We start from the raw sequence: 19821 nt of genomic DNA, 5'->3' as shown, positions 1-19821 counted from the left end.
TGTCAACATCCTCTTCCTCACCAGCTGACCTGCAGTCCTTTTTGGGGCTCAGGCATTCTGACTATGTTCATGTGCAGAACTAAGCCCAGGTGCGCTGTACGCCTTTTGCTGAACCAACCTGTCTTCATCTAGGGCGTTTGAGGTGTACAGGAGTTAGAAATCAATGTGTTTTACTAAGATATTTTTTTTTGCAATTTTTTTTCTTTTCTGTATTAAACATATGTTTGTGAATTGTGTAACCTAGAGATGGTTTGCCTGCATTTTATAACTCATCTTATAACTGGAAGTGGTCTCAAATTGAATAATGACTGGATGTTATCCAGTAAATAAGAACTTGCTTCTTTCCCTAATTTATATACGGTATGTGGACTTAATTTCTCTCACTGTTGTGTAAATTAGAGATTATTTAAATCTTTTGGCTTCCTTTGAATTGAGTGCCACCTAGTAGAAAACTCTGTGCTCAAAAGGAGCAAAATAAACTTTCTGGGAAAAGCTATTACTGCACGGTTTTGCCAACCACCAAACCAAGTATGTCCTAGAGCAGCAAAGATACTCCTGCCAACACTGTGTGCTACTTGGTGCGTATTGGTGCTTTGAAGTTCACTCCCTAATATTTCTTCTCATATTAAGGTTGATTAAAAAAAATCATGAGTAGCAGTCTTGCTGTGTGTATGAGTCATGTAATGTATTTAATGTCTACCTTTAAATCTAGAGAATGAGTGCTTAATTATTTTGATAGTACTGTTTTCTGTAAGTAATATATTAAGAATGGAATAGTCTCCTGTTTCTCTGACTCACTCCAAGAAATCACCAAACGCATTCTTGACTTGGTTGTAGCTGGTACAGATCTTTTACTAGCAAAACATTAAACCAGTAACATTTTCAGGCATTTTTTCATCTAGTGAACTAATGCATAGTTAGTGGTGGTATTCAGCACCCTCATACATAAGCTGGTAGTCCACACAGACAGTAAGATTATCTCTCTTGTTTTTCTTATTCAGAAATTCAGTAGCACATTAGCCGAATGAAATCTCGTAGACAAAGTTGTAACACTCCTGAAATGGAACATATTTCTGAGTGTAGCGTAAAACATTTTTATCAAAGATTTAAACTATAATTTTTTGATTTGCTGTTGATTTTTCTCATCACTGCTTTCTGATCACAGCAGACAATGATGTGGAGTTAGCATAAATTAGTGATGATGTTTTTACAGTCAAGGCGCAGCTGCTTTTATTTTGTTATGTTTTTCATCTGATTATGAGGGAAACCCTCTGGAAGCAGAGCCCTAATAAAGCAGTCTCTTTTCTTCCATATTCCCATTAAAGGACTGTTGTGGGTCATCACTCTGCTTCTCCAGGATCATTATTTTACTGTTTCTCAACCACAGGGAAGGTTCTCCTTCTTTATATCTTTAAGTTGAAATATTAGGTGGAAGCTCTTCTCTTAGTCTTCAAGACACAATAAAGATAAGTATCTTAGAATTATTTTTCTTTCAAATGCTGCCTGCCAAATCTTAAAAATTTTGCTGTAATTATGAGCAACTTAATTTCTGTAAGGACAGACTACCAAAATATTCATGCATGGGGAACTCTTCTTTTGTCTGCACGCAACACTGCTTGGCAGAGCCAGAAAAGAAGCATGAGAGTTTGTTGTTGCTGACTGAGCATTACAGGGGAACTGAATGTAGTATTAAATTCTTCCAATTATAGCTGAGTACAAAGGATTGAATTAACTAAAGGCATTGAAAGGTATCTTGCGCGAGGAACCTGAACAGTCAGTTGTGGGGTTCTTGTTTTTAACTGTTTCCTACTAGAAATACCACACTGAATGTTTTCTGTAAGCCAAGAAGGGGAAACTTCGCCGTGTCCTGTTCCAGCTGCCCAGAGATATTAGAGGTGGAGGATGGTAGCTTTTTCTTGCCAGAAATGTTGCATGCATGGTCCACCCTTTCTTCCGTGTTTATGCATTAAAACGTGTAACTTTACCTCCTTCCTTGCATTTTTTTTTTTAAATGCAACTGAAGTATATTTTAAAAAGAATAAAAAAATTATCTCTTTTTTTCCTATTGCACAGCTCTGTTAGGAACAGTTAGTTAAGCAGTTATCAAAATGTTCTCTTTGATGTGTGTTTACATTATTAGCTCGCCTGGGCATCAGTAGAGTCCAGTCTCTGCTGTCATGTCTTGGAATGTGAATTTATCACTTCTTCACAGAACTGGCACCCAGAAGATGACGGTAACCCCTAGACCATGCTCTCCCTCAAAGATAGTCACCTCTTTGGGGAGATGCAAGAGCAGAAATGGATGCAACTGGTGCCGTCTTTTCAAAATGACCATTTTAGGCTGTACAGATCCAACAGTTCGGACAATGAAGTTTAGCACCGAACTGTTCCATTTTCTGAGGTCGTGTCTTTTTTTTCTCTTTCCCTGAAAACCCTTACATTTAAAGATTGGCATTGTATCTTCATTCTTCTTTGGCACAGGATGGAAGATCAGTTTGACAGGCAGCTTGGAGCAATTTAACTAGGGGCTGCCCCTCCAGTGGCCACACTCCACTCTCCCCCATTGCTGTTGGAGTCCTACGCTCATTAAGCACAGCAGTGAGCTGAAATCTACTGCTTACAAAAAAACAGGCAGTTTTCAGCCTGGCTGGGTACGTGACTACAGAATTTCTAAAGCTAACTAGAACAGGCAGTATCAGCCAAAATTGAGAAAGTGTTATGTATATTCCCTGAAAATTTTTGTTTATGTTTCTCATGAGCAGGAAAGAGAGAGTGAAAATAATTGTTACTCTGGAAAGTTGAAATGGAAATAAATTCAAAGCTTTTGCACGTATCATGGGAGTGCTCGGTTTGCCCTTGAGAATACTGGTAATATGAGGCATTATATGTGAATGTAGGGTCATCCATTTCATGGATTATGAGACATCAGTTTCATACCCACCAGCGTATAGAATTGTCAGACGTACTGTTAAAAAATATATATTAGAAGATACCCTGGCTCTATAGTAGCTATAATTGTTAGAGGTGCCGCGTTGGATTTGCAGCTTCTTTAAGAGGTAATTCCTGTAATCGTTTCTTTTTAATAAGCACTATCTAAGATGTAAAATGAAGGAAGAAGTTCAGAAAGTGACTGTAACATGTCAGGCTTTATAGAGTGCTGTAGATCTTTTTGGTTTACTCATCTGAACTTCAAATAACTGCATTTAAAGGGTCAGTAGTAGCTGTATAACCATGAATTCTAAAAATTATTACATTTTTTATATTAAAAAAAAAGTTTTGTGTTTTTTTCATGTGAATCAGCCGTGTGTTTGACGATCTTGTACGCACAAACCTTTCAATATGCACTATTGATCTTTCTGTTGGCTTTGAACTAGACTGTGACATGAAACCTTTTTCTTGTGCTTTACAACTTGCTCACAACTGTGATTTTAAGACTGTGGTTACTGTTTCTCTTGTGCTTTATCTATGCTTAGAGCCTTACAGAAAGAGAGAGGTTCAAAAATGCTTACAGATTAAAGTAAACTTCATACAGCATGTTGGCAAAAAGCAAAATAAGGTTAACAGTGAGAGATTCTGATTTGTAGGCTAAGGCCATAAAGGGCCGTTATGTTAATCTCTTCTGACTTTCTGCACAGAGTACGTAGATACTTTATTTATATTCCCCTTTCTTTGTGGCTATATTGAAATCAGGAAGAATGACTAGAAAAAGGCAGTGAGTAGAGGCTGGTAGATGTTTAATCAAAATATTGTAATTAGGGGGGGAATATAAATGAGGAGGACAATTACGGTGTGTTAGTACACGTACATGATTACAGAAAGTATGCACAATATTACAGCTGTTATTGAAGAAGCAATATGTACGTGTCCCAGGGGTTTCAATTACTAACGAAATGTGAATTGTTGCACAGTGCTATAGATAAAATATCAATAGCTATCTCACTTTGTTTTGGGCGGCTGCTGTTAGCACTGCTGCTGTCACTGCAACTGTAAGGAGGTTATTTTTAAGTGAGTTCTGTGATTTGAGACTCTTTGCTCTCCTTTGCGGTCTCCTTTGTGGCTAATGTCAGAACTGTTTTGCTAAAATTATCTCTCCAGCCATTTTCACTCTCAACATTGTAGTCCTCTATTAAGCATATAATTCACTTTTTTTCATCATTCTTCCATGAGATTTTTTGGTGATATGCTGGTCTGTGCTCATTTGCATTTGTCATTTATAACCTGGATTCTTAGATGTTCTGAGTCTTTTTCGATTTGTCTGCACCGGGTCCCATTTATTTGCCGTTCCTTCAAATATTGAAAAAGTGAATACTATTTAGGTCACTGTGGTGAGTCGTCTCCAGTGGGGATAACTGAATAGGTTTTTCAGTGCATAATGGTATGCAAATAATACACCTCTGCCTCACATGGGAATAGACTAAATATATGCACAAGCTTTCTGTGACCTTAATAGGTTTGTAGGCATCATAATACACCGTGTGCTGCTGTAGCACAGTATCTGATGTACAAATATTTCACCTGTGGTTGAGGGCAAAGAAACGTATGAAATAACTCGGTGAATTTAGTATGTGATCCACGCACCTTACTGTATGTGGAAGTGTATACCAGCAGTATGGCTGATTTACTTTTGTAACATAAGCAGTAGGTTTAATAATAGTCACCGTTAATAAAACAGAAGACGCTTAATATCTTACGCTTAGAACATGCTAATTCATTACACTGATAGAGCGTCTTCATGCACAATGCAAGATGAAGCTGAAAAACATATAGTAAAATGATGAATAAGTTACTCCATTAGACTGTTTTTACGTTTATGGTGTTTCACATGTAAAGTACTTTTTTAAAATTTTGCTTCTTTTTAGTTCATTTTTATTACGGGTTCTAGAGCAATTCAGGAAACAGATGCTGCATTTAAAAAAGCTTTGCTGTAGTGAAGCTTTCTGTACAAGAGAATGCATTCTTCCTAAAACTTCATTTTACTTAAATTAACTTGTATTTCCACTGAGGAAGGCTTATATTAAGCACAAAGGGAGGCTTAGTGGTTTAGACTTCCATCAAATAAACTGCATAACTAAAAAGAGAAGATGCCAAGCCTCACACTCTTGTACTTGAAAGTATTGTGTTCTCTCTCATGGGAACTCAAGATTAGAGAAATTATAAAGGCTTTGCATAAAAACAGGGAGTTAGAATTAATTTTTGCTTAAGCAGGGAAGTGTCAAAAGCCTATTATGGTAATTTTTCAATTTTGTCTTAACTGTTCACACATTTTAAAATAGTTGTACAATTGAGTGGAGGCATAATTGATGTGTTGTGGGGTTTTTTTTTTTCCTTCGGCCATCATAAAATATAGCTTAGGTGCACTTAAGCTTGGAAGAAGTAGGTGTGCTAATTAAGTAGATGAAAATTTTCATATCATAGTGAGAAGATTTGCCTAATGGATTGGAATAGCATTCTAAGAATGGTTCCCCTATTCTTAATTACATCCAAGTGCCAAATATCAATATTAGATGAAGACAATTAAACCACAAAAACCTTAGTGAGAAAGCATAATTTCTAGCAATAGAATTTTCGGGTTGTAGCAACTATAATCTTCATTATTATTATAGTAAACCGTAGCAGTAAAAGTCTACATTTAAAAAAAAAATTTACTTAGTAACTTTATTCATTGTCTTTTAATGTAAATTAAAAGCTGAAAATATCATGGAATGAAGAGCTACTGCTACATTTATTTTGTTAATTCTTATTGAATTAAAAAAATATAAATCTTGTCTATATCATAACAGCCTATAAAGTGGTAGGGTAGTAGTTTAAAAATTATGCTTCATTTAAACAAGTTTTAGGACTTCCCTAATTAGAAGAAAACTGACTTAGCAGAACTTTTAATGGTAAATTAAATCACTTTTTCTTTTAGTAAATACAGTATTTAACAGAAGATATACTGCTCCAGAGTTGCTTTCATTTTGGTGATCAGTTTTGCTGTTCCATAGGAGAAGTCTCTGGTGGAACAGGCTTTGCATTTGGAATGAGACTTACTGGCAAATGTGAAAGCAAGCCGTACTCTTAGGTGGTCATTGATTAGTGAAGCTTTCATTTTTATGTGCAGAGAAATGGCATCTTTCCTACTGTTCAGCTGATTTTTCTGCAGAAGCCTCTTTGGGCTATGAGAGCGCCGTCTTTGGCATTCCCAAATAATGCCCAACTTGTTCAGAATTTTTCCGGCGTAGTCCGCAGCAGACAAAAGATGTGAAAAGATGGAGATCTGCTGTATGACAGGGATGAGGCATATTCTGCTTTATCACTTCTCCTGATGCTGCCGAATGGCTTCTGTCAAGACCCACTTCGAGTTTCTCTTACCTTGTACCTTAGAGCCTGTGGTCTGATTCTTCCTTAGCTCTTCCCTCCCCAAAAGCTGTGAAGAGGAACTACCCAACTGAAAGTACAATGTGGTTGTGCAGGCCTGGATAGGGGGGTCAGCATCCATTACGGCTCTTAAATTACCTCTCCAATTCACAGGTTTCTGGTGTTTTGTATTTGTGTCCCTGGAATAATAATGCCAGGAATAAGAAAGCCAAGTGTGTGCATGGATTTATGTGTGGGGTGGAGGGAAAGGAGGGGATGCCGTTAAATCCTTAGGCAAAGGGCAAAGTATTTCTGAGTCTTTATTCCTCATTTTGTTGCTTAATACTGATTGCACTGGGCATAGAAACAACATGTGTGTGTAACCACATGTGTAATTTGACTGTAAGACTAAATTCCTGACTTGGTTTGTGTTAGCGGTCACTAAATATGTGTAGGATCAGGACCTTTCTATATAAAGCAGATTATTGAAGTATGTTATAGTAGGTTGTCCAAGATGCAAGATTTAATTCCATTTTCTGGTGTCAGTTCAGTGTTGTGTAACGTTTTCATTTCTCGCATAACCTTGTACAGGTTTTATTAATCATTACTTTTTTATTGTTTACACATGAAAGCTTCTCTGATAGACAGTGTGTATTTAAATGGTATTTCGGTGAGTAGTAAAATTAGCAGTAACAGTTTTGCTAGGTTTTTTTTCTATCTACTATATTTCTTCTGAACTTATGCAGCGTAAGAAGGAGCTGTTACCAATAAGCTCACATTGATAAGGAAGAAATATAAATGTTACCAATCTTAGCTTGACATATTTTGCAGTGCTGTGATGGAAGATACCTTCTGAACATTTTTCCTCAGGTGAAGGCACTGTTAGCTCCAAATATATTCACACATTTATCCCACTTAACCGTGTAAACTTAGTGAGGTGTTATTGGTGATTTTTTTGTGTTAAGTTAATTATATTTTGTTTACCCTTCAGTAGCATGCTGTGAGGAGCACGGCAGTGTAACTCACAAGCTCTTGACAGGACTGATGAATGGCCAGAGATAGAGATATTGGCAGGCTGCTCTCTAGTGCTCTGTCTAGAATTGTTTTCCTAAATAACTCAGAGGGTTGAAATTTGATGAAATCATTTCCATTTGAAGAATGCATGGAAGGGGTAAATGAATGAAGACTCCAGTAATGGAGCAGTTGTGTTCACACTGTTGGACAGACAAGACAGCATCCCACATCATGGTTCCTGCGCAAATTCTTTGTGCAAGTGCAAGGTTGTGATTCATCTTGGCGCGCGCAATTACTACTGTAGTGGGTGGCTTCCTTGCTCGGTGCGTGGCACCCTGCCATAGCCAGCCCCCTCCTCCCCTCAGCCTTCCCCCAGGGCGAGAGAACCGGGCAGTGACAGCTGTCTCCTCTGGCTCGGTGCTCCTGGAGAAGCCTAGCTCCAGTGGTGGGACTCTGTGAATATAGAGAGTGAGCGCATCTTTTCAGGATGGAGTGCCTCATGTGAAATGCCATCTACAAATACATGGCGGACAAACAGATGATGACTAGTATTTACAGGGGACCGAGTGACAACATGACAGCAGTAGGGCAGGAACCTGTGGTTAGTTTAGATGGTAGGCAGAAAAAGTGCAGCTGGTTTGCCATTAGATAAGACCGTTTGTGGTTTTATCTTTTTTAAAGACTTACCCTTTCGGAAGGATGTTGATACTGTGTGTATTGCATGTTGTAATCCGGGGGGGTGTATACCCAGCTACGCCCATTTATTCTTCCAAAAAGATGGTCTTTGTTGAGCCCCATGTAGCATTCAACTGATGAATCCAGTGTCACGCAAATGTTGTGTAGGAACAGTGAATATTTATGATACCATAAATCTGCCATTCTTTCTCAATGGCAGCTGCCTACAAAAACTCTTCACAGTAATGGATCCGCTCTCTGTGACTCCTTGTTCTTTGACGTACCAGCATAACAGAAATGGCTTTCTGGTGTGTGTGTAATTATGTGCAACTACTAAATAAGTGTCTGTATTACTGCTGTGTCCATGTTTTATGATCTGTTTTTGAGGTTGCATAGCAGCCACAGTAACCAAAAGTTGGTTGATATTTCAGAATAGTTCTTTTTCATTTTCCTTTTTCTTCTGCTCACGTAGAGAGTAGGTACAAAGTACACTTGGGTGAGAATACTTGTCTAGCATATGAGTGCAAAACTAGTGAATACAACAATCACCTTTAAAAACTGGGTGGTGGTGGGGAACAAACTGATATATCACCAGCTGTAGTACACTGGTTTCTCACTGAAAATGAAAACGTTTTGCAATAAAAACACAGCCATATTTGATCTTGCTCATATAAATGTATGGGCACATTTTGCCTCAGCCCTGCTTCTCCCTCCATCCATTTTTTCATGCCTTCTGTTTTGAGTTGTGCAAGCTGGAGATAGATAGAAAATATGGAGCTCTACTGCACACATGTATAATGTAGCACACAGCTCAGGGCAAAGGAGAACTTTTTAAATTATAGTTGTAGAGATTTAAAAAAAAGAGCAGTAAAATTACGTGAATAAGCACTATTTATTTGGATTCCGGTTTCTTAAAATGTAGCTGTTGAGATATTTGATTAGATTTTGTACTCAATATGGCATACTGAGTATAAGATCTAATGTTGTCTAACATCTGTTGTTAATACAGCCTGCCACCTGGAAATAAATGAGTAGATACTCATGGGATATCCAGAAAAAGAATGTGTGGTTAGAAGCATCACTACTACTATGAAAGGAATAGCATAATAATTTATGAACATCGTGGTTTCTCCATATAAATAGAAACAACTTCGTTTGAATTTGAATGATCCAAATTATACTTCATAATGGAAGTTCTAAGGCATGCAATTAATTTTACGAGATTAAGAAAAAAAAACCGCCTCGGAGCATATTGGTTTAAAAGCATTTGAATGGGCTCACCTTGTGGTCCAGAGAGACACTATGGGGAATCCAAGTCAGGTTTCCAAGGAGGAAGCGGGCGTGCTGTGCTCCTTGGAAAGGCTGGGCTGGGGGAGGCCGGCACTTGGAGAAACCATCCCAGACTGAAACAGGCAGGAGCCATCCATGCTCTCCCGCTGCCTCGTCTCTGCCGAGCTGAGAGGTTGGTTCTGGTTCTGCTCCTGCTGGCAACATGACGACGTATTTCTATGAACAAGATCTGCACCCTAGATGACTTGGAGATAATCTTTTCCTGGGAGAAAGTGAGCGGTGCATGCTGCTTGGAAGAATAGTACTCTGAGAATAGCTTGTCCCTATTTACAGAATTGTATTTTTGTGAATACAAAATATCTTTGTCCCTCGAGCAGCCTCTACACACCCTTTTCACCTCCTTTGTTCTTTGCAGCTGATGTTCCTGTCTGCTTAACCCCAAGTGCAGCAAAGGGGTTGCTTTTATATCTGATCATTTTTGCAGGTCCTCTCCACTGACGTCTGCCTTGCTAGTGTGTACTTTTTTTATTTTCTGGCCCCCTTTAGTGTAAGGACCCCAAGAGGTTTATCTTTCTGTTTGTGGCAGAGCACTGCGTGTTGAATGCCTTTAGTCTTGTTTTTGCTAATAGTCCTTTTCTTGTTTAAATTAATTAAATACAAACATATTAAAAAAGAAGGATGCTTCTCAAATTAGCGGTGGCCAAATTTTGAATACTGACTCTCCTTAATTGAGCTGCTCATCTTCTATTTTTGCGTGCTTTGGTTGTCGTGAAGCTTTGTGTATGCAAATGTCATTCACGTATTTGCTGTAGATTTAGGTGCCCTTTTGTGCAAAATCATGATCATGGCTTCCTATAAGAGTATTAACTGGATTAAAATATAAAAGAACCCAGTTTGCTTAATATGCCTTAAATAGGCGTAGTTGGGTTTTTTTCTAAGTGCAACTTTGTATTGTGACTTTTTAAATCTCCACCCTAAAGCATACACGAGTTCTGCAACGTAACTCACCGGCAGCTGAGCAGGTGAGAGCTCAGCCCTTGTCCCTCAGCGGAGGTCCGTCCATCAAAGGTACGGATGGTTACTGCTGCCCATACAGCGCTGTGTTTGTTAGCTTTGGATGTAGCAAATCCCACACCTTGGTTTGGAGGCCCCCCGGTAGAGTCCCTGTTGTGTTTGCCAGGCGGGCGTCATTCCTCGGAGTGCTGGCTTCCCTGGGAATTACACTGCACTGGGTCCCAGGTGCTGGGAAAGCTCCCTTTGATGAGAAGTGTATTATGTAGTGTGTCACAGGTTGGAAGATTGATGAATAATTGTTTAACAACTAAAAGCACTTTAAAGCGCGATGTAATGCCGAGAGATAACACTGAAAGTAGAGAATAATAAGTGAGCAGCCATTTTTGAAGTAGAAGTTCATTTCTAAAAAGCCCTTATAGATTACATATTTTAGAAGGAAATGAAAAACTGAAGCTATCATAGCAGTATTGTGGTTTGTGTTATGGTGATTATGCAGTTTTCAAAGTCAATATTTAAAATGCAGTTGTAGGCATTGATATGTTAATTTAGTTTAACTGCTGTTCTTCCCTGTATCCTCCATGAGTTTCTGTTGTTGACGAGTGAACTTTCTTCATAGTTTTATTAATATTGGAGATATCAGTAATCATGGCACAGTGGTTAATAAATACAAACTGGGAGATTAGATAAAAGTACTTTAAATTGTTTTGCAGATTAAACAGGCACGATTTATGTTGGAGTTCTCTTATTACTTTAATCTTGCTGTGGGCACAAAAGAGGATTAAACTCTTGCTAGATGGCTGGAATTACTTGATTTCCCCCACTCCCCTGTGAGGACCCCGAATCAAAATTGTAACTGGCAAATTAGAAGTGCAGACTTGTGCTAAAAGCTTTGAGGACATACTTAGTGCTGTGATTTGCTTGTGATACATAGAAATTCATTCCAAAATTAAACTTTGCTGTGTGCTTTGTCATAAGAATCGAGAGGATTACCCAGTTTGCAATTTTGAATTGCAAGTAGCGGAATTGTTATGGAGTGCCTCTAGGAAATACATAATGTGCTATTGGCATAGTAGAATTTGGCTCTTCCAAGGAGCTTCCTTGTCCTTCAGTTTGAGATCACTGGGCTTTTTCTGAGACGAGAAGCAGGCAGGTTGTTTTTCAGTTTTGGATCTGAGATTGGCCTTTGATTTCAAAGACCTGTTTTGAAATGTGGATCTTTATTTCAATGTTGGTCTTTAACGCGGCCCCTAACATAAAATTAAGTATCTTGAGAAACAAGAAAGAAAACCTTTAGTATTGCAATGGAAGAAATAGAAATGTTCATTTAAATGGAGAATGACCAAGAAGAGAATTTGGAATTTTACCCCCCAAAAGACATAAAATTCACCCCAATGATCTCACGATGGTGGGGAGCGCTGCACAGAGAAGCAGCAAACCTGCTTCACTTCCCTGCGAGTGCTTGCTGCCCCCCAGGCGAGTAGAGGTGGAGAACTCCACAGAGGATGTGCACGGGATTCCCCCCAGTGCAGGAGCTGCTGCTGCTGGCCGGGAAGCCTCAGAATCTGGGGCGGTATTTCATGCCATGTGAGCTGCAATAAACAGGCCAAAACTGGGTCTAGGGCACTCTGCACTGAAACTCCAGAGAGAATCAAGCAGGGCTTAATTTGAAATACGATAGCTGCCGCTTTGATGGACTCGTTGGAAGACAGCACTTCTAATGGTTTATTTTTGTGCCATTACACACGGCTGTTTTGCACCTGTGGTACAAACACACACCATCTGCCTCAGGTTGGGGAGAACATCCCCCATGGCATGGATGGTGTGCACGTTCATCTTTAAGGTTTTTGCCTACTTTCTTAAAGCCCTCTTTGGAGTAAGCTGCTGGAGGAGACTGAAGAATTTGCGTATCCCTTTTCCATTTGGGAATTACTACATTTCTGACTACAATACTGTGCGCTGCTTTCTCTACTGCTGCCATCCCAGTGTGGATTCTGAGTTTAACCCAACGCTTTCTGTACCAGTGTTTTTGTCCTTATTGAGGACACTAATGCAGAGGGAGTTCTGTTGGACTGTAGGGTTGGATTAGCGTTTTCCACATGAAATGTTAATACGTGATGTTTTAAATCTTATTTCTGTTCTGATGAAACATTTTAAAATTAAACCATTCTTAATCTAATTGCCACTTCAGCTTTACTACTTTTGTATTATTTTTTGCAAAAAGCTAATTTTAATTGGAGTAACAAGCATTGCATGTTTTATGAAACACCTTCATTGAAAGTCTTGGATACTTTCCATTTGGGTCCCTACAGGCCCATCCAGTTTGAAAATACACTGTTTTATCCTCTCCTTAATTGCAGTACTTGGAGCAACTCTCTGTTAACTGTTTTTAAGTTCCACGGGATAATGAGTCGACCAGAACTAGAGAGCATACAACAGAAAACTGTTCACAGGAGGAAGCTTGCTGTTGCTTAGCTACCTATCTTTTTAATTTGGAATCTCCAGCAATTCGATAATGACTCGCCCTTAAGCTGCTAAATGTATTTGTTCATGACACATTTTACCATTTTATATGTGCGTTTCACCTGTGCGTTACTGCTATTATTGTAGGGGTAAAGAGGGCGTTTATAATGGGGTCGTATTGTGGCGTAGATCACAAAACCTAAATATGTCAGCTACTGAAGCAGCGCTCGGTACGTGAAGTTCTGAGGTGGGTAATACAACAATGAAATTCAGAATAACTTGGGCCAAAAAAGAGCTGCTGCGTCTGCTCCTCCAGATCCATCCCAAATTACAAGAAGGCTGTGCATAATTTGTAAGTACTGCAGCCAATCTGTAGTCTTTTAATAGTATGCATTCTCGTATCAATTTAGGCATTATAAAGATACATAATTAATTGCAAATTAAAATACTGCAACATTTAACATTTTTTGTCCATTTAGCATTTTCTCATAAGTGAGAAAATGCCTGACTTCCAAAAATTGCCTGACTTTCACAGACATTTGTTGGAATAAGACCCTGAACTATGGAATGTTCATAGGATAAATACTGAATCTGGGAAAAACTTTATGTTTGGTAATGCTTTCTGATCAGTCCTAAAATCGATGCAAAGCGACAGTTTATCTAGGGATTGCTTATGGCCGCAGAACTAGTATAAGCATAGAAAGAAATTCTCTCTTTTCTCAACCTTTGTCCAGTGTGTGGATCTAAAAAGGAAAGTTTTTCATTTGGTTTTAAAGCGATTCTCTTGCACTTTAGTAGTTTTTTCCCCTCTAGGAGTGATTTCTGTGACTCTTCGCTGCCTGCTTGCACGAAGTAGTCCATGCAGCTTCTGCAGGAATAGAGCGAGGCGCCCGTACGGTTATGGCAGGACATCCCGCCCTGGCCTCTGCCGCGGTTATGGGAGGCTGCTGGCGGTGACGGCTCGGGGCGATGCCGCGCGGACACAGGTACGGGGCAGCGCTTGCGGCAGTGGCACAGCCGTGCCAAGGGGAGAGAATTGTTGGGTCTGCTGGTACAACGGTGCCGGCTGAAGGCTCTCTGCCAGCCAGTGCTACAAGTAGAATTCGCTGGTGTAATTCGCAGAAGCAGTGACTCTGTCTTACACGTAGGTGGGTTTGATTCGCAGATGCAAAATGCAGCACTTTGTAAAGGAACTACTTCAGTGCTCTTTGCTGCTTAGCTAACGTGTCCGGCTGGGCAAAGATTGGTTATTGACGTTTTCTGTGCTATATTTGTTATGATTTTAGAAGGATGAACTTGTCAATTAGAAAGCTAATTACGTTTTTAATTCAGTGATGAACTTTCTTGGGAATCGATGATCAAGTTAATATAAAGAAAATTATGTATTTCAACTCTTCCAGGTATACTTTGTAGGTTTAAACATGAATCTGTGTAATCCTGGATTAGGAATTCATAAGGTTTTGATGTCTGTATGCCCCTAGTGGAAAATACTGGCATATTTCAATATAATTTTGTGCTCAATTAACCTCACTATTGACTTACAGATCTACAGCAGAGTTGCATCTCTTTGGCCTTTTATTGAGGTTTAATATGTATTTGTGGATTTCAGTTTCTGGGTCCGTAAATCTTTCTCATTAAGGTAATTTATTTTTAGGACTATGAAGTATGTAGCTCTTGTATAGACTCATACGTGGTTTTTTGCTGTGCCTTCATGTTTTTAATCCTTCACATTTTAACGTTGCATCCCATGGCTTTAAACTGACTATACGTGTGTCCTTGATTTCCCAGCACGGAGCCATTGCTGCACTGGCCTCCGTTTGCTTGCGGAATTCCATGGAGGCTTCAGTACATGGCATGACAAAATGTAAAACCATACTCATAGATCACCTTATAAATATTTATTCATATAAATTCTTTAAAGAAATTAAATTATGTGTTCTATACAAAATAGGAGAGAGAGGCTTTTAGTGTCACTGACTGCAAATTGAAGTCATTTGTCTAGAAGGGTCAGGTGCCACTTTGTGGTAAGGAATTTGTCGGAGATCCAAGAAAGAAAAGATTGATAGTACAAAGAGATTGATGAAACGGGCACTGCAATATGCATACGAAGTTACGGGTTAATTAGGAGGATTTAACCAAGAAAGTTCCTTTGTGTGGAGAAGTGTCGTGTGCTGTTACTTTGAGAAGCGAGGTGTGCTGGCAGCCTTTTTGAACATGCGGAGTTGATTTCCTGAGATGTTGATGTGGAGATGCGTGCTTGCGAGTATCAGCGAGGTGGCAAATTACCAACAGCACGTACGCTGCAGCTGATGAGCGCTTCTTAGGAAACGGAGTGGTTTGCATATGTAGACACCATCTCTGTGCCTATCTTTGGTTTTGTGTTGTTGATGTAAATTATAATGCTGGCTCTGTGATTCCTCTATCAGAGTAAAATCATTAATGTTTCAGAGTGTCAAATTCTTCCGGTGTCTCAGGCGACATGGCTATTTGTTATACTTTTTAATTAAGAGCATGATGCTTACAGAAAAATCCTAAAGCTAAAACTACGTAGCTTAGAAAATGAGAGCTGAGCAATCAACAAACATTGTTTTCTTGTTGATAGGAAAGCTGTTTTGAAAGAACAGACGCTCCAAACTGTTCCTTATTGCATTAAAGTTCACCAGCCACCTGGTACGTTTAGTGGAGAACGACAAGCTTCTGTATGCAGATTCACGCAGAAATAGAAACTGTACCATCTTTTTTAATAGTTATTCGTGTGGCAGGAAGATAATTTAAGCTTTGACTTAAATGCAACAAAACCAAAATGCTCTCTGTGCCCCTTGTGTCTGGTCCTGTATGAGGACAAAATAGTGCAAATCTTTCAGCAAGACAGGAATAAAAAGCTCAACAAGCACTTCAGTATTTATTATTGTAATAGTAAATCATCTCTGTCTGCCTAGAAGAGCTGTAAAACATACCTGCTGAGGGCAAGAGTAGGCACAGGCATGGGGGACTGAGTTATACTTCTAAATACTGTAATTCTGATATTTTTGTTATGATATTCTTAACTAAAATTTTGCATTCATATAGCTTCACCATATTCTTAGCCTCAGAGACAGATCTTGGGGCACATAGCAGCCCTTATCTTCCACAGTCCATTTCTCACGGAATATGGAGTATCTGATTTTTTTTTTTTAAATATGAGGAAGAAGAGGACAGACAAGTTTTATCTTGTCTTACTGCTAAGTGTGAGATAGAAAAGACCTCAACAAATTGCTTTTTACTGAAGATGGAAAAAATTGTTGAAGGGACAGGTATTTGAATTGCAGAATATATTTCTGCATTAAAGAAAGGCAGTTAGACTCAATGAGGCCCCTGGGAAATGTGATTGACATTAAAAACAATCCTATTTTGTTCTATGATATTCCTGTAGTAATGAATGTTAGTTCCTTATGTGGTTAGATATCTGTTTATTCACATAATAGTGGAAAAACAACTCTGGCTTTTCTCTTACACATTTTCACTTGAAGGAACTGTTTTTCACGCACGTAGCATTTTTCTCTTGTATTAACATGAGACCAGATATGAGAAATCCTGTCCAAACAAATGAGTTTGAACGTGTCCCACAACGCTGATACGCAGCCATCAAAGTGGTGTCTCAGGCACAGTTCTGGTGGCCTTTTTGTGGTACGTAACCTCCCTGCTTGAGTGGCAGCTCACCTCCCGCCAGCCTTTCCACCACATCAAGGAGAAAGATGCTTCTACTGTGTGAAGAAATACAGCTTGTTGGTATTTTTCTCTACTGCAAGGATTATTTTTTTTACCACTTTATAGACACAGTGCCTGTTTAATGTGAAAACTGAGTACAAATTCTTTTTCTTTTTGTTGTTTTTTTTTTTCTTTTTTTCAGAAACCAAAACAAAAGGACTGGCATCCTCCCGGAGGATTTATTTTAGGACTCTGGGCATTGATCATCATGGTTTTCTTCAAAACATATGGAATCAAGCACATGAAACACATCTTCTGAATTCGAGCAAGCAAGATGATTGCGTTGACTGCTACTTTGTCTTCATTGGTGTCATCTGAGTGCTCTGTACGTGTATTAGAGTCGTAGTGAGAAACGGTGTTGAGCTCTCGCTCCTAAAGGTTCTTCTGAAGGCGTCTCTTCTGCCTCCTTTTCTGAAAATAGTCTAACAAATGGTTTTAATGTTTAACGTTTTTGTCACTTTGTCTTGTTTTAAACATATTTTAATGCTTTTCTGAGCAATTTTTCTTCCTGGTTAAACTTAAAGGGGGACCTAAACATAGTAACAGAATTTCTGAGGTTGATTGTGAATTGTAAATGGGCAAATTTTCCCCCCATACTTCAAAGTAAATCTTAGAAGTAGTCAACCTATCACTAAAGAACTAGACATTGTGCAGAACGTTATTTAAGATGTCATTTTATCAATAAAAACATAAGCCACTTTGCAGACTTTGGCATGATGTATTGAAAGCTTTATTCACAAAAATAAAAATCCTCTAGAATATATGGATTTTTTTTCACTGTCCGTTTTTCTTTCCTGTTAAATACAACCCTTAGATCAGTCCTTTCACCTTAGGCAGTTTTGAGTCTAGGATTCTATGATTTGGTGAAACAAAAATATATGATGACCTCATTGAATCTACTTCAAAAAAAGTGAAACTACAACTTATCCATGTCCAAGAGGAACCCTTCATAGGCGCTGTATTTTCACTCCATAAATACGGAGTTGGGTGCTTTCAGGATTTTGAGTGCACTGGATTTTTGCACAGAAGACAATAAGACTCCGGCATTAGGATGAAAAACATTATAAATTGTACTGTCTCATTCTGTAGTTTCTGAGCCCTTAGAGAATGAGCTTTATCACCTAGGGTTTGTAAATTCTGTTTTGGCATATTGATTTGTTCTTCTTGAACATTTACTGGTGAACGTATGTTAAAAGGGTTTTGTCTGGGTGATATACTGATATTGGTGAATAGAGTAGCAAATTTGTGCATGTATAGACACAAGCCTGTCAGCAAGGAGAAGCTTTCGCAATATGCTTTTGGAACCTGGTCTCTAGCTTAATCGTAATAAAGCTTACACAGTACATACATGGTGTAAACACTAGATACCTATCTCTAAAAGCTATTAGGAATTATTTGTAGTCGCAAGTAATATCAGAGCCAATATGTTTTTCTTAGAATTATGGTATTGAGCATTTTCATATTGCACAGAACATACAAGTCTGATTGTTGTTGTCCTTTTTTCTTCTCTTTCAGATTGACCGTGGCCTCACAGCCGCGGGTTAGGGGTAGCGAACTTGTCAGAGCGCTGCGTGCGTGCGCTGAGCGGGAGGGCTGCAGAGAAGGCAGCCATTGAGGCTTCCAGCTGTTCCTCAGGGCTGATGCCAGACAACTATAAAAACAGCAGTGTAGTACATCTCTTGAGCATTAAAACTTTTTTTTTTTTTCTCCATACATCTTCTAGGCTTGTAGAAGATAAAGGTACAGAATGATCCGTTATCAGGAGGTAAACGTTTGCCTGCTACACCTCTGCCTCACTATAAAGTTCTGGCACCGAGAACTTTATTGTGCTTTTTGCTGAACAGCAGGAATTGTTTTCAGTAGCATGTGCCAAGCACCGGGATTAGGAATTAATCTGTATTTAAAACAAAAGCATTCCTACACCACTGTCCTTACAGTTTTGTAAACTGATGTTCTGTGATAAATAATACTAGAGATTTCTTCCCCGTTTTCTGACGAGAAGTTTTAGCGTAACAGAGGCGCTGGTATCGCCTGGCACCAACAGTGTAACTTCATGGGAAAGCCGAGAGCGCTCTTTGCTGCAGTGCCGCCCTCGGAGGGAGGAGTTGAAGGGGTCTGAGCAGCGTTCCCCGTGCTGGGTCTCTGGATCTCTCCGCAGTGTGGTGGGGTTTGGGGTTGTTTTTTTGGGTAGCACTCTTCATAAGCACTGACTTTGTATCCAAAATGTGATACAACGGGGACTTCTTAAAATGAGAAATTTTTTTTTCCCCTCAGCTATTTCTAATGCAACAATCAACTAAGATCTGCTGTAGACAGACCGTGTAGAAATGGAGGGACACTACAGAAATGTGTGGAGACAGTATAGAAATGAATCCTACAGAATGTCTTGAAAGGTTTTGCTTAGCTTTCATTTTTTAATCCAGTCTTTGATACTCTTTTTCAATCGTAATGAATATTTTTAATCAAATATTTATTTTATAGGGAAGTTTTGTCACACTTCAAGAAGCGGCTAAGGTGAAGTTGACAGAGCTTTGTGCCTTGCTTCAGTTGCAGTTACACTTAGGCAGACTCCTCAGGCCTTATTCAATTTTTCCTTTTCCTTCTTTCAGCCACCTTTTGCAGGAAGTGATAGATAGAAACATCTACAGAACTCAGCTGGATTTTGCAAGTAGCGGAAGATACCAAAGATGCTGTCTTTTTAAAAGCTTATCTGCTTGGGGGAAAGGAGGCAATTAGGTGGGTTATTAAAATGCAATTTATGAATAGAAGCACTCAGTAAGTGTGCCTGTGAAGGTGATTAAATTGAAGTGAGAACAACAATTTGACTGGAATGCAGCAAACTACGCTTCGGGCGTTTCTAACATTTTTATACGCACAAAGTGAGGAGTTGAAATAGATCATTCTCAGAGTCACCATAAAGTTGCCTGTGCTACGCTTGCGAGACTCTATTTTCTATACTGTGATAACTTTTATTCCTTGAATAGTTACGGTCTGAAAGGAAGTATAGAAATGTCACAGAATTGTCTGTAAATGTGTTTTGTGTATTTATTTATTTAAAGTTTGTAATCTTTTCGTTTTCCCCGAGAGCCCTTCAGACCCCGTTTGGCCCCTGGGCTCTGGAGCCAGCCAGGTCGTTCGCACTCACAAACCGTTTGTGTCTTTCATGCCAGACAATGTCCCTGTGCAGTAGGGACGCTTCCTCCGTTGGGCACAGGTTATCTTTTTAATGGAATCCAGAAAACAAGCAACAAGCCAGATGGCAGTTTCTTGATGTTTCTTTGCATA

General features: G+C 39.1%; 1 protein-coding gene across 2 annotated transcripts in view; it reads left to right on the top strand.

Annotated features, from left to right (window-relative positions):
- PIGK (phosphatidylinositol glycan anchor biosynthesis class K) overlaps positions 1–17299 on the top strand; it is a 72089-nt gene extending 54790 nt beyond the window's left edge. For both annotated transcript variants that reach the window (XM_063344756.1, XM_063344755.1), the window contains exon 11: positions 16679–17299. In XM_063344756.1, the coding sequence (XP_063200826.1) occupies positions 16679–16795 (117 nt within the window). In that variant the 3' untranslated portion in view covers positions 16796–17299. The remainder of the gene's footprint in view (positions 1–16678) is intronic.
- The last annotated feature ends 2522 nt before the right edge of the window (positions 17300–19821 follow it).

This window comes from Chroicocephalus ridibundus, chromosome 8, assembly GCF_963924245.1.
Source record: "Chroicocephalus ridibundus chromosome 8, bChrRid1.1, whole genome shotgun sequence".
Classification (NCBI taxonomy): domain Eukaryota; kingdom Metazoa; phylum Chordata; class Aves; order Charadriiformes; family Laridae; genus Chroicocephalus; species Chroicocephalus ridibundus.
The sequence above is the reverse complement of the archived record's forward strand: the minus strand, read 5'-3'. Positions and strand labels throughout refer to the sequence as shown.